Here is a 15,847-nt window from a genome sequence, read left to right as displayed (position 1 = left end):
TGCTTCTCTTCACTAGTTTTGACCACCCAACATTCAGGCAGAGTAGGTGAGTCCCAGGTGCCTTCATTTAAATATTGTCACGTTGTGGGACTGGGGAAATATGTCACAACCCCTGCCTATTGGAATAGCATTCCCCCAACTCTAGGGACAAATTGCTCCCACTCTCCAAGAGTTTCAAAACTCCCTTAAGACTTAGCTTTGCTCTCAGGCCTGAGGTCATTGTGTTAGTGGAGTTCCTGTTGCATTTTTTTTACAATTATTATTATTGTTTTGTCCAGGCAATTATGTTTGTTATGTTTTTGACTGTTTTAATTATGTACTGGATATTTTGCAAATTGCCCAGAGTCTTTTTGGAATCTTGTAGCCTTAACAAATCTAATTAATAATAAATAAATAAATTTATCCAGAGTCACTTTAGATAGTGGATTGGTAGCATATAAATTTAATAAATATATTATTACATTTATAAGCTACCAATCCACTATCCAAAGTGACTCTGGATAAATAAGTAAACCTAAATAAATAATAAAAAAACCCACAAGGTATATGAAGGCCAACACTAGCTAAAGAACCGGTAGTTATGATTTCCCATTGTTGTATGTATAATAATATGCAATCAATATATAATTAAACAGGATATACCCAATGCAAATATTTCACCACCTGAAAAAGAGCCCTGTTTAACTGTCATGTCTTTGAACTTGTTAATTCATGACTTTAGAATTATCTAAATTTAAAATGAATACATTTTTAAAAATTAAAGAATTAACATATAATAGCTTATTTTTTATTACTATAGCTATACTAAGGAAATGGAAAGGCAACATGCAAAATAATTATTTTAGTAAAGGAATAACAGGGAATAGCATAAAATAGAGGGCAGAAGAATAATCTGGAACCAATTGATTATATACATTTATTTCAGTTGCTTTGTGCCAAATGGATTAGGCTTTTCGATCAGTGGTTGACATTTACCTCTGCCAATTTATCTACCCAAGCCATACTCACACCACTTGATTACATCTGCAGCAGGCAAAACTTTATGAATATGAAATTTTAACACTAATAGGGACAAAAAAAGAAACAACTCTTTATTTTAAATTAGAATAGAAATCTACAGTTATAGTTTTTTTGCTACATGGGATCTCAAATTAATGTTAACCCATATCAATGCTGACAAATAGTTTACCTATTAAGGGAAGGAAAGAAAGTTTTTTTCTACATCTACAGCGATTATTATCAAATTAAATATTTCACACTCACTCCAAGCAGATCATCATCTACGAGCAGGAGCCCTTCAAAGCCACTAGTATGATCCAGCACTACAGTTGAAGGGCCGAGTCTGCCATCTACAGTTTGATCTGAAACGAAGTTGCAGGAAGTATAATGAGAAAGGCCTGGAACTCTACCAGAAATTCAATCCCAGGCAATATATGTGCCATTTTCTAGCAGAAATGAACTTTAGAAAGGAAGTGATATAGTTAATAAGTATATTTAATAGGTATTCTAATAGAAATAACAAGAAATCTATCAATGAAAGTTTTGCATTACTCAAAAAAGGATGCAAAATGTTCAACATATTTTTGCAAAGAGACAACGAAAACTGGAACTATGATTATTCTTGTCACTTGCTGAATCTGAGAATATTTCTAAAGAATATTTTTTTAGTCTTTAGTTGACATTTACTAACATGTTTCATAAAGTCCAAAAGAGGGATAAGCTAAAATCAAAACTTATGGCATGCTATCAGAGTACCCAATCCTGCCTTACAGGGTTTCCTACTACCATTCAGTACGGTTGCCGCTGCCTGATGGTGGTTCTCCCAAAGCTGAACTTGGTTTTCCACTCCTTATAAAATTACTTAGGCAATATCTAAATATAAGACTATGTTTAATTACTGGAACCATTTAGCAAACCCAAAGAAAATGGTAAATGTTGATATTTATAAAATACTAAAAAATGCTTATTTTTCATAAAAACTGTATTATGTACAGTAATGTTTATTTTTATAAATGTCTAAAAGGAAAGACTTTACAGCCTATGAAAAAAGCATGCAGAACAATTTAACATTTACAATATTACAAATATCTCTGAATCAAATACAAATCTATTAAAACAAATCTTGGGTATAAGCTGCTTCAAATGTATTTATTCAGTTCAAAGCAACAGCCCATTTCCCGTTGGGCACGTGTTAAAATGATTCACAGCTGTACCGCAGATCACTGCATCAATTCTCCAAGTTTCAGTTCACAAATTTTATATAAATGATAAATGAATGTGTGTCAATCCCTCTATACATAAAACTAACAACTTCATTGGGACTGGGCAAGAAAAATAGCACCTCTTTTAATCATTGTATTTTATCCTACATATCATATAAAGCAATGATAAAAGCCTTTAACACAGTGGTTCTCAACCTTTCTAATGCCGCGACCCCATAATACAGTTCTCCATGTTGTGGTGACCCCCAACCACTTATACATCACCGGGTGCCAGGGGCGTGGCCAAAGAAAAGGGGGAAAAAATGGCGGACAGCCTTGTTTGGCGACCCCCGTGAAATGGTCGTTCGACCCCAAATGGGGTCCCGACCCACAGGTTGAGAACCACTGCTTTAACAATTTCCATCTCTCTCTCTCTCTCTCTCTCTCTCTCTCTCTCTGTTGAACTATGGATTTCTCAGTGCTTTCTCAGCTTGACTGTTCGCTTTCAGATGTTTTGTTACTAACTAGGTAACACAAACAGGGCCTTGATGAAGTTACCTAGTTGGGTGATGAAATGTCTGCAAGTAAACAGCCAAGCTCAGGCAGCACCAAGAATTCTATTGGTATTTGATGCATGTAAACTCTTTCAAGGTCCTTCTTATGACAACTTTATTGCTTCTTATTCCCTGCTGAGTGAGGATCACATTAGATGGTCAACTTTGCACAGAAGCTGCCTGCCTTCCACACTTAATTACTTTTCCCCTGAAAGGGAAACATAGCATGTTGAAAAAGAAAAAAATGTACTCGAATTAACCATAGATTTCTGAAACTTTCCTGCTATTTTGTATTAAGCATATTTTGTACTAACTAGTGAGACCTCCAGCTAATTCTTGTGACCACATTTTGAGAAATGCTGCCATATAGAATAAAAAAAAAGATAAGGTTCAATTTTCATAAGATGCTTTTCTATGTTACCTTAACATAGTAACCAAACAGATACCTACCTTGACCATCTTCTGAGCTGGCATTTTCTGCTAATAATTGTTCTATATGTTCTTGTAGATTTTGAAATGATAGATGCTTCCTAGGAATAAAAAGAACTGCTTTTAGGAGTTCTGTATGACTTTCTATGAGAGCCAGTTTGGTATAATGATTAAGGCATCAAGCTAGAAACCAGGAGACTGTGAGTTCTAGTCAGCCTCAGGCATGAAAGCCAGGTGGGTGATCCTGGACCAGTCGTTTTCTCTCAGCCCTAGAAAGGAGGCAATGGCAAATTACTTCTGAAAAACCTTGGCAACAAAACCACAGGGACACCTGAACAGAAGAAAAAAAAATGACTTTCTCTGAAGTGTTTTGTATAAATTATAGATCAGATTTCCTAAATTATTTTAACATTATCCTTAGCTAAATACCAATTTAATGAAGCTGCAGTCATGTGAAAAAGTAAGAACATCCTGTATAATAGTTTTTTTTTCTTTTTTAACATATGTGGGCATATGAATATTTTATCTTCAGACAGCATATAAAGAAAAATGGGATGTAAATAAAAATATTAAAAATTGTCTTTGCAAATCATTTATTCAACAAAAAATTAAATGAGATATGCCATTTCCTTCAATGCATAAAGGACATTCTTTGCTCCAAAGCCTGCTATTGCCCCCCTTGGTAGAAACAACGTGACACTGACTGGGAAGGATTTTTTTCCAACTCCTCCATGCAGATTTTTTCTAGCTGTGGGTGTTTTAGGGGATTTTTGCATGTACAGCCCATTTCAAATCATTACATAGCATCTGGATAGGATTTTGATCCAAGCTTTCACTTGGCAATTCCAGAACCTTTAATTTCCTTGGTAGGTTTACTGGAATATTTAGGATTATTGTCGCATTGAAAGGTCCACTTTCAGTTCACCTTCAATCCTCTAACAAATGATCTCATATTCTTGAACAATGAAGAATTTATTATGATGATAAGCTATCCAGACTATAATGCAGCAAAACAGTCCCAAACCATAACATTCCCACAACCATGCTTTACAACTATTGTCCAGGTCTTCTAGTGAAATCCTATTGGCCAAATGCTATTGGCCAAACATGTCTTCTGGTACTTTGACCAAATAACTTTAACTTTGCCTCTATGGTCCAGAATACATTGTCCCAGAAGTCCTGTTCTTTGCCTAAGTGCTTATAAGCAAATTTTAGTCTTACTCTGAAGTTCTTTCTGGATAGCACACATTTCCTCTCCTGGCACACATTCCCATATAGATCTAATCTGTGCAGCTTCTTTCAAATGGTAGACTCATGCACTTTGATATCAATAGCGGCGAGAGCTAATTGTAGATCAAATAATGACATTTTGGCATTCTAAGAGACTTCTTTCAGTATTGTGTGTTCTGCTCTCATGCTGAACTTCCTGGGACAGCCTGGCCTAGACAAATTGGCAGGTATTGCAAATCTTCCCCAATTGTAGATGGTCTTCCAGACAATGGAATGATTGACAGCCCGTTATTTGGTGATCTTTTAAATCCCTTTCCAAACTCATAGACATCTATAATCTTCTTCCTTGAGGCCTCAAAAAGCTTTCTATCTCTCTAGAGATGTTACCACACATTTCAACCAATCAAACTATATGTCTGAGCTTTCAATAAGACAAGTTTCTCCCAGATCTCTCTAATGATGTTCTAATTTACACTTGATTCTAAGTTTAGGAATTTGAGGTTGTGAGAAATGTAGGGGTATATTTTTTTCCACATGCAAAATTTCCATGTAGGTTTATTTAAATTACACAATTGTCTAGAAAATGTAAATGGTGCATAATATTTGTTACATTATACAAATAACTTTTATGTTGAAATATGTTGAACAAGTTAAATATTTCAATGAGATGTACTTACTTTTTTGCATGTTTCTATTTATATACAAGAGAACTCTTCTTCAAAGGGATTAAAAGCTAAAAAGTTCTAAAAAGTTCCTATTAAAAAAAAAGCATGCTAACAGACCCCGTGCTATTATTTTGACATTGCATAATGGAACAGTAAACCCTGCATCATTCACTGACAGAAAGGATGTTCCAAAAGAAAGGAATTACCTACCTGTATCTGAAATATTTTTTTCCCTTAAAATGAGCAAAACAGTGATTTGGCAACCCTTTTCTTCAATTCTGAATTTTGTACAATGCTATACATATTCAATATACCATAGCAAGATGATTTCCAACTTCCTACTGAATTGACATAATAATTGAAGCCCATTTAATTTGTGATCTAGAATAGAGGTCCCCAACCTTTTGGGCATCAGGAACTGGTTCTGTGGAGAGAGGTTTTTTCGCGGATAGGAGAACGCATGCTTTTGTGTGCTGCCTGCATCTCATAGATGGGGCTTTGCTTGTTTGTGCGCCCTGGTTGCTGGCATGCTGCCACCCAGTACTGGTCCACGGACCGGGGGTTGGGGACCCCTGATCTAGCAAACTAAATGGAATCCATGATTTATGTAATGTGCCACATGTCTCTAATATAGTTTTGCACTGGGGAGCAAAAATGTTTGCCTGAATGTTTGCAGAGTGATAGCAATTGACAGGTTCACATCACAGGGGGTTGAGGAAATAAGGGGCCGCAATGGGTTGGGGATCATTTTTTAAAATAAATAAAATAAACCAATTTATTAATAATTAGAAGTTTTATACAGCTTCTGTTTCAAAATAGTGGGAAATGTGCTAGCAACAAACACCTTTGTTTCTATCCAAATGATCTCTATGAACTTAATAAACTAATGAAAAAATCTGACATAGAAAATTTTCTATCTCAAAATAAAAAAAAAATATTGAAATGGAATACTTAAAGAATAAACAGTCTGGGAAAGCTCCAGCAATGCAACAAGAAACCAGTCCTGTTCCTGATAACCTCCCGTGATTAAAAGTAAAACAGGATGAAAGTTATTTTTAACAACACTAGCAACTCAGTTGTGAGTTCAGTTGCTAAGTATAATTTGACCCTAACAGATCTTTAAATAAAAACATACAACATGCATTTGTCCTAAGAAATATTCACATGAAACTCTAGCAGCATTAGTACTAGGCTAAACTTGCATGTATTATCTAGGGACAAAAAAATAAAAGGAATTATCATGTAATTATACTCAAATTTAACATATAAAATATGAAATGAAAGAGCTTTTTTTATTGACATCTTACTGTCCTCATGAGAAATCTATATACGGTCAAGAAGCCATAGTACAGACAGAACATATTGAAACAGTCTGGTCCCATGTTAGTAAAGGAATGAAACAAGGCCATATGGTGAAGATGTATTAAGGGGAAGAAGATTATGGTAATTTTAAAATTGGAGGATGAAACAATAACAACATACACTATGCTGACACCACTATCTGAAAACTGAAAATGCAAAGGATCTGCAAACTTTAGTAATAAAAGGGGCTGAGTGAAAAAAAAATGGAATCAAGATTAAACATAAAGACCACCAAACTAATGACAACAGATACAACAACCAACCTTAGAACTGACAATGCTCATAATGAAATGGAAGAATGTTTCTAGGATCAACCATCAACAGTAGAGAACAAGCAGTCAAAAAATATACAGCAGGGCAGAAGCACTTGGTAGAGCAGCCATGAAAACCTTGAAAAATGTATTCAGATGCTGTGATTTGTCTATGCTCACAACACCTGTAACCCTGTAGTAATTTAAAGAGAGATGCTAATGAAACAAAATAGGAAAAGTATTGATATCTTTGAACTTTGGTGTTGGAGAAGGCCCCTGAGAATACAGAGGACAGCCAAGAAAACAAGCCAATGGCTTATCAAAGAAATCAACCCAGAGTTCTTACTAAAGGCACAAATGACCAGGCTCAAATTATTCTATTTTGGACACAGGAAGATTCAGCTCTCTGGAGAAGACTCTAATGCTGGGAACAGATAGAAGGAAAGAGAAGAGACAATCAGGAGACAAATGGATGGACTTAGTTACAGTAGTGATGAATTCACATTGGAAGACCTGAAGTTGATTAATTTCACATCTTTATATGAAATTTAGTGGATATTGGTTTTCAGATTACAAGTCTCAAGAACTATAAACATTTGCAGTTACTATTTAACATTTATAAAGCACACACAATTTTCTGAGTATTGCATAGATATTAAGGCATTATTGGCAATTTGTAAATAACATACAACCAAATTTACAAGGTACCATAAAAGCTAATAGGATTTTATTGCCTCTCACGCACCTTTTCAAAATGAGGAGAAAGTCCTGCATAAATATTATAACAAAAATACTTGTATATAATATATAAAACAGATGGTAGATCTATTTTATATAATGTCAGCACTGAACTCTACCTGCTAAAGGTTTACTCATCAGCCACATCCAAATAGTATGATTTGCTTGGTATTTAATAAATTAAGAACAAGTACCTGCATGCAGCAGAAGGTTGAGTTCCATCAGCACTGGGAAAAATACGATGAAGATAATCATTCAGGAGCTTACCATTCACTATTCCTACAAGTAGCAAAAGCCAAGTCAGATAATCAAGATACTCGTGTTACTTTCAGAGTGTGACAAACACATTCTGGTTGAATTTATTTCTTCTTTACAATTTAAAACAGAATATGATATTCCTGCATGATTTCCCATTTCAGACAAACCAGGTTACAGTAGAATGACTTGCCTAACTCAGTCTGCTTCATCAAGTAATCTCACATCCATGCAATAAGTCTTGCTCATAAACATCTAAAACTATTTCTAAGTAAAGGCTCACTGAATTAAAACTACCGACTCTTCTGTATTTGTGTGGATGAAGAATTAAGAAACATATTTTCCTCCAGACTGAAGACAGCTTCTATCAATGCTCTTTGACAAGGAATTTATTGATTGATTTTTCACATTTTTGAACCACCCATCACCCCCGGTAACATCTTATTGTATTCCTAGGTGGTGTACAATAAATACAATGTTAAAATATAAAAACAGTACATAAAAAATAAAAATATAGAAAATTTACAATTAAAAGGAGGCAAGGATTAAATCTGTTACAAATCAGTCAAGAAGGCAAAGGGAGGGCTCTCACAGCGCCAACCATCTCCATGGCTGCATGCTCCTCTGAGCTCCCCACAAGAGGCTCCAGAGTCATATTTTAACTCCTTTGCAGAAGGACAGGAGAGTGGGGGGTCTGTCTCATCTCTGGGGGGGGGGGAGAATATTCCCCAGGGCAGGGGCAAAGGCAGAGAAGGCTCTCTTCCTAGACCCCACCGGTTGGAATTCTTTAACTGATGGGGTCTGCAACATACCTTCCCTACCTGATCGAGTGGGAGAGGCTGATATAATGGGACAGAAACAGTTCTGTAGGTAGCCTGGCCACATGCCATGTAGGGCTTTCTAGGTCACAACCAAGTAATGTATCATTATATTTAATATCCAGTGAATGAGATTGTATTCACAAATTTAGAAAGTAAGCTTAATCTATAAGATACAATATACCTTCTGAAACTTCCTTTTCTTAATGATTAGTAAAAAAAAAAAATAGGTGTGTCTTTTTGTACCCGATTTACTTTTTTTTGTTAGCTGGGGCTTTTTTTCTACTAAAGATTTATGATTGTAGCTGACCTTCCAAACAGATGTCAAATAAAATATATATCTCTGTATTTGACCTTTATATAATTGACTTAGAACCAAGAAAAACCTACAAGATAAGTAGCGTCTCCCCAGAATCCACAATATTGCTCCTACCTGCAATTTTGGACTTTTCGGATTCAGTGCTTAATCTGTAATTCTTCCGAGGAAATGCTGTGCCAGAACTTCTTGATGTCATAGTTCAGGACAGTATTAATGTCACTAACTTCAAAGATGTAACATGAAATAAATTAGAAATTATAACATTTGTAGAAAAATTGCTATAAAAGATTTTAATGCTCTTAATAAAACTACTGAGAATAATATAAAGAAACACCTATTTTTGCATTTTATTTTTCAATGTCATTTTCACTTTCTGGCATGCCTGTCTGTAAGAATTTGCTATAAAAATGTAAAAATAAATAATGATCCACTACATATTTTTAAAACAGCTTTATAGCATCTAGAGTTAAATAGAATTAATACTAAATAAGAATTAGTAGCTAAGATGGAAAAATAAACTCATAACTTTTAAGTTATTTCATTTAGCATTAACTAGAACAGATTAGTAAAAATTAAAAATTTGCAAGTAGAACTACTAAAATGACAAAAATTAAATTTTAAATGTATAGTAGCAAATACTGTACAAGAAAAGTAAACCTATTAAAATGATGAGAATGAAGAACAGGGAAAACGCCTATTCCAGAAAAAAACCTGAGAAGAATGTACAAAGTATATACACATATTTATGTAAGTACAAAAAGTTGATAGGTTGATAGTCATCAAGAGAAAAATATGACTTATTTTTTTTATGGGGACTTGCTTTAATAGATATTCATTATTCTTCATTATTCAAAGTAATGCTTTTTAATAGAACATGTAAGCAATAGATTACGGTATCTTCAAAGATGTATTTGTTATATATCTAGATCCATTCTCAGTACAGACATATAACACTTTAGCTATATATAGCTTCAAGAATATTTGTCTCACAAATGTCAAGTCCCCATACAACATCTTAAGAACATTATCTCATAATATGAAGCAAGGATGTTTCAAGTTCCAAATACATCTCATTTTGACCGTCATAGTCTTTATTTAAACTTATACAATAGCAAAAGCAACTAACTTTTATCCTCTCTAGTAACAGACACAAGCATATATAGTAATTCAATATTGCCTTTACAACACAGCACAAAAAGTAACTTTGGCAACATTATAAACAGTTAATATATTATATATCCACATGCTGACTGAAGCATAATGTAAAAAAAAACCTAGGCTAAGATTGCAGTGCTGCTTTGAACTACACTACAAGGCAGAAGGTTATTATTATGAACCATAATTTTACCCCCACAGTATATTCACAAATACTAAACATTACTACTAAACTTGTCCACACATCTCTGCTGGTGGGAATGTGAGCCTTTGCCCAAAGAAGTCCTTGAATTTATTATTATTATTTTTTGGGCAAAGTTTCTTGGAAGTGGCTTGCCCTTAGCTCCTTTCTAGGGCTGAGAGAGAGAGAGTGGCTCAAGGTCATGCAGCTGGCTTTGTACTTAAGGCAGGACTAGAACTCACAATTTCTTGCCAATTTCTTGCCTGATGTCTTAATTACTACATTATGAGACCTTAAATTAAAACTTTCTGTAAATCCTTCCTGCTTGGTCACTCAAAACAATCTCTCCTCAAATCAGCACCTTTGTAAGAAAATATTTTCCAGTCCAAGTTAACAGGTTTTCTAATAATCTCTATACTGTGAACTTTGATAGTAAATGCATATCTAGAAACAACTCTAATATCAGAGAATGCTAAAAAAGAGAGACCAAGAAATAGACAGCAGGACACAAAATGCAGCTGCAAAAGCAGAGATAACTCTAATTAATTACAATTTCTATAAAGCTATTTTATACAAGTTTATTACAGGAAGGAAGGCCTATTCCTAAGAAGGAAGCCCAAATTCTGGTCACTTATCTTAGAGAAAGATACTAGATAGCTCAGAAAGAGTGCAAATGTCAGCTGAAATGGAGTAACTACATTAATAAACACTGTAGTATTTGGCATTTTTAAAATTATTAAAACAAGCCAGATGTTCATGAGATTATGCAGTTTTCCCTATAGTAGAATCCATTTTCCTACAGTAAAAGTTTTGATCATTAAATAAAAAAGATTGATATGGATTCTAGACACATTAAAATATTTCCTTACACAATACATTTCAAGTAGGGTTACAGTTAGATATCATAAAATGAAACAATGGTCAAATTACGATCACTATGAAAGATCTTAATGAAATTCATGAAGAAAAAGGCTATCAATAGCTGCTTGTTATAATAATCACAGCTGAGAAACCTACTGTGAGTATTCATTAGTGGGGGACAACTGCAAGAGAATTCTACTCTCTCTCTTACATCATGATGGGCTTTGCACTGGCATTTAGTTGACCACAGCATGAAATAATACACTGTACAAAATGGGTTAGGTGTCTATTCAAGATATTCTCAACTAGACTTACTTCTGCCTATCAGCAGTTATATGAATAGCAACTCAAAGTGAATAATGTGAATAAATTAATTTGTACAAAATTTAATCCCAATCTTAATTTCTGGCTTAACTATGGCAGATATTTGCTACTAAAATAAATGTAAACTAGGGGAAAGATATCATGCATAAATCAGTTTTGTCTTAACAGCTGAAAATCCACAGGAGAATTACATTTAGGCTTTGGCACATGGAAATGGAAGCTGTAAATTACAACTGTAATTTTGAAATATTACTACAACCAACCTGCATAGTATTGCAATAATTTTGGTCTCCAAATGATGTGGAAGGTTGCAGGTGTAGAATTATGTTTATTTTGGGATTTCCACTGGTAACAAGAAAAAAAATCAGCTATCAGCCTTGCATTGAAACACCAGTCATAGCCCATGCATGACCTTTTGCCTGATTTCACAGTTGCCCCTTCTACTGCTGGGAGGTTTGTTCTCCTTCAAACTCCCCCAGCTTAGTGATCAATCTCACCCATACCTATTATTGGTAACGAACTCCCATTGAAATAGACGGTGCTTACTTAAGATCAAGCCTTAATCAATTTAGGGTTAAGGTGCAATGTCTGAGCAGATGACTTCCCACTAAATTCTACGGGCATTAATACCTACGAAGTTAATACGCTTCAAGATCACACTGAAAAGCCTTTCCATGGAAAAGCGGTTCATAGATACTTATTTTTTGTTCTTTCCATACTACTCTGGGAAGGTGACACAAATGAAGCACGTTTTTCGCAGAAGAGTCGGTCTCCCGGGTGGCTGCTAGCACGCAGCAGGAGGAAGGAAAGGAAAGGCGCAAAGGGAACCAATTCCCAGGCTGGAGACTGTGGGACAAGAAAGACCCCAGAAGAGGAGAAGGAGGGCGAGAGGAACAGCCTTCGCCTGCAACTCTTCCCCCGAAAAAGGCCTCCCTCGGCAGGCTCACGCCCAGGGCAGGACCGGTGCAGCAGGCAGTCTCGCCTTGGACTGCCCACCGGGAGCCTCCCTGCCGCGCGGGTGGCTTCCCACCAAGCACCCGAAGCGCCCCACCGTCCTCCCTGCGCGTGTCTGACAAGCCGGCTTCGGTTCTCCGGCTTGCCTTTAAAGGCGCAGCGCTCTCTGCCTCCCCAGCTGACCCGCCACCCGGGCCTAGTCGCAGCCGGCGAGCCGCGTCTTGACGGCAGCCGCCTCGCTGGCAGTGGCTCCTCCGCACCCAGAGCTGGGTACCGCGGCTACTACTCACCACCGCCTCCACCACACGCCTGCCTGCCTGCCTGCCCCGCCAGCCGAGGTTCCTCACAACATCCGCCCTGCTACGGAGCGCCAGCTGGGACACACCAAGCGGCGGCACAACCGCAGTGGCGGGGCGGGTGGAACCCTCGTTCTACTGGCAGCGCCGCCCTCGAGAACCAGGCTGATCTCCCGCGAGCAAGTCACAGCGCCCTACACCGAGGCCGGGTCCGACCCCCGTCCTTTGCCTCCTCGGGAGAACCCCAGGCTTCTCTGCAGCTCACTAGCAGACGATGCTCTCGCTTCCCCAAAGGCTTGGCTTTCGGCTCTCATGCGGTAGCCGGATCATTCGAGACGCATTACCTGTGCACGTAAAAAAGGATAATATCGCCTAAGGTCTGGAATAACCCGGGCGATAACCGAACAGCAGCGCAATGTCATAATTTTCCATCAGAGTTTTGCCATCAGGGTAAGAAGAGTGCCTCCCCTCCAAATATATTCTAACCTTCCAGAGTCCAAACATAAATGATCACCTATGAATTGGTGCTACTTAAAAGAAGAAAAGCAAATCTCACTGGCTGGTTCACAAATTATAATTCATGAGTGAACAAGTGAAAATGAGCTAGTTATTCTAATCTGAATTATTGTCCACACTTGTCTTTTGTTTTGTATTGGCTACATGAAAACAGACCTCAATTTATGGTTGAGAATGTTGTGTGAACTTAAATAAGTGTGCTCCATTGAGTGTGTTAAATGATAAAACATTTAAACCACAGTGGGCTAAATTTACACATTAAGCCACAAAGTACATTATGGCGTGCTGTATTGTATAGATCAGAATGGTGGCTTAGTATATTATATAAGCCAGATTGTAATATGGTTGTTAGTTTTGGTGTAATGTGTGCCATTGTAGTTTCTAAGTTTTATGGTTCATAAACTTTTATTAATGTGAAAATTAATAAACTGTATCTGGATTTCTGACAGACTCAATTTATTATATTTCTGGTACGTCAATAGCTACCGGTTCTGCTGAAGTGATGCAAATTGGCTGCATCCCACCATTGATGACATTGCGAGTTTGACACCCCTGGTGTAGAGGAAGCAACAAGAGCATCAACTCTTTGTACCTCAAACCAAACCAAAGAAAATAGAATAGCAGAAACATTGGAAAAGGTAAAATGCTCTTGATTTGATTGATGAATTGATTCTTGATCTTGATGGAAACTACAGCTGTATTAGACATGTATCTTGGAGTACAAAACAGTGGAATTCAGTGAACTCGGAACAATGATAAATAGGATTTCCATGGCAGGAACAGCAAATGGAAAAAAGAGCTACGTAGATATTGTTCTTTCTCGAGTATAATGGGAAAAGCAGTTTTCAAACGTGAGTTGTAGATGGGATTTTTGGGGGGTATGTGTTTGTCTTTAACAGAGGAGGCAGACTTTTTCACAGAGAACTAGCTTAACTTTTTTAAAAAACAGAATTTTATTGAAACAAATCCAAGACATGTTTCTGCTTCAAGCCGGCAGATCCTATCTTCTTGCTGTAAAGACAAGGTGCAATCTTATTTGGGCAACTAAAGCAAAATGAAATGCCTAAGCACCTCTCTCCATTCTTTGCTGTCAGAAGTAATTGAGGGTGGGAAGGGGGAATAATGGATATGGGAATTTGAAAACTTTTATAATTCGATTATTAAATTCTATCAAGCCATCACCCAGGGTTCTATGAAAATAGGCAGGTTTTGTTATTTGACCAGCAGCACTTTAACATTCCTTTATATCAGGGGTGTCAAACTGCCAGCCCACAGGCCGGACACGTCACATGGACGCCGCACCCACCCCATTGCTGGCAATGGCAAAACAGGCCCGATATGTTGCGCGACGTCATGTGACGTTGCGAGTTTGACATGCCTGCTTTATATCATTCTATTTAAAGACCGATTGTTTCTCAGAGAAAATAGACAACCATTGATTAAAGGTAAACAGCTGCTGTTCAGTTTTGCAGGTGATGATCACTAAATCTGGCAAAGGTGATTAATATAAGGTTATGATATAATAGCTCATTTTTATATTGGAAATTTAAATCTTACATAGTAGAGGCAATCCAGTATTTGAGGGGCTGCCACAAAGAAGAGGGGGTCATAGGTCATTCACCAAAGCACCAGAGGGCAGGACAAGAAACAATGGTTGGAAACTGATCAGAGAGAAGCAAATTGGAATTTAGGAGAAACTTCCTGACAGTGAAGACAATTAACCAGTGGAATAGCTTGCCCCCAGAAATCATGCATGCTCCATCACTGGAGATTTTTAAAAAGAGGCTAGACAATCACTTGTCTGAGATGTTGTAAGTCAGTGGTTGCAAACCTATGGCACGCATGCCAGTGGCGGCACTCAGAGCCGTCTCTGTGGGCACGTGTGCCATTGCCCCAGCCCCGCCTCCCCCCATGCCCCCTTCCTCACCAGCAGCCCCCCTTGAGGAGAGTCGCCTCCATGGAGCAGCATAGCCAACGTCATGGCAGCCGGGCAGTGGGGACAAGACTCCGCCCTCATGCCGTCATGCGTAGTTGATGCTGTGGGGCGTGGGCAGAGGGCGTGGCCACCATGGCGCTGCTGGGATGCCTGGACAATCTGCGGCGGGGCGTGGAGGTGGTAAGTGGCCCTATGGGCAGACAGGGTGGGAATGGAGCAGGGGTGGGTGGAGCAGGGGTGGTATGGGGGCAGAGTGGTTTTTGGGCACTCGGTCTCTAAAAGATCACTGGTATAAGTTCTCCTGCTTGAGCAGGGGGCTGGACTAGAAGACCTCCAAGGTCCCTTCCAGCTTCTATTTCTATTCTATTCTGTTCTGTTTTCTATTCCTATTCTCTTACAAAATACTCCAAGATGCACTATGATGTTTTGATCTATCTCTGTGATATGTGCTAGTAGGTTCCACTCTGTGATATTGTCACATTGCTTTTAATCTATAGTTTTAGCTTTGCTGGATTAATATGCTAAGCAGCTCAATTTCAATTTTTTTTCATTGGCAGCTGATCTCAGAGTATAATCATACATATACTCAATGAAGCAGGTAACCCTATATCAGCGGTTCTCAACCTATGGGTTGCGACCCCATTTGGGGTCGAACGACCATTTCACGGGGGTCGCCAAACAACGCAGTCCGCCGTTTTTTTCCCCTTTTCCTTAGCTGTGCTACTCCCTTTTATTCTACTGGCTTTTGAAAGCCAATAGAATAGACTCTCTTGAATAGAGTCTAATTCTATTGGCTTTCAAA

At 37.7% G+C, this 15,847-nt stretch overlaps 1 protein-coding gene and 1 long non-coding RNA gene across 4 annotated transcripts in view; one reads left to right on the top strand and one right to left on the bottom strand.

Annotated features, from left to right (window-relative positions):
- The window catches only part of RNF123 (ring finger protein 123), a 116,471-nt gene extending 103,745 nt beyond the window's left edge, over positions 1–12,726 (bottom strand). Inside the window, exons 1-6 of one of the 3 annotated variants that reach the window (XM_039334025.1) lie at positions 12,588–12,726; positions 11,607–11,688; positions 8,937–9,045; positions 7,625–7,709; positions 3,206–3,285; positions 1,264–1,361 (exon numbers count right to left, since the gene is read on the bottom strand). In XM_039334025.1, coding sequence (XP_039189959.1) covers positions 1,264–1,361; positions 3,206–3,285; positions 7,625–7,709; positions 8,937–9,018 — 345 coding nt within the window. In that variant the 5' untranslated portion in view covers positions 9,019–9,045; positions 11,607–11,688; positions 12,588–12,726. The remainder of the gene's footprint in view (positions 1–1,263; positions 1,362–3,205; positions 3,286–7,624; positions 7,710–8,936; positions 9,046–11,606; positions 11,689–12,587) is intronic. The other 2 variants (XM_039334027.1, XM_039334026.1) reach the window with 2 other exon arrangements.
- A 187-nt stretch (positions 12,727–12,913) lies between these two features.
- LOC120303998 lies at positions 12,914–15,765 on the top strand. The gene is made up of 3 exons (XR_005555582.1): positions 12,914–13,043; positions 13,592–13,747; positions 15,040–15,765. It is a non-coding gene; the product is annotated as an uncharacterized LOC120303998 (long non-coding RNA).
- Positions 15,766–15,847: the final 82 nt, after the last annotated feature.

Source organism: Crotalus tigris, unplaced genomic scaffold (genome assembly GCF_016545835.1).
Source record: "Crotalus tigris isolate CLP2741 ecotype Arizona unplaced genomic scaffold, ASM1654583v1 scf7180000017625.6296891, whole genome shotgun sequence".
Taxonomy (NCBI): Eukaryota; Metazoa; Chordata; class Lepidosauria; order Squamata; family Viperidae; genus Crotalus; species Crotalus tigris.
Note: the sequence above shows the minus strand (reverse complement) of the source record. Positions and strands in the feature narration are given on the sequence as shown.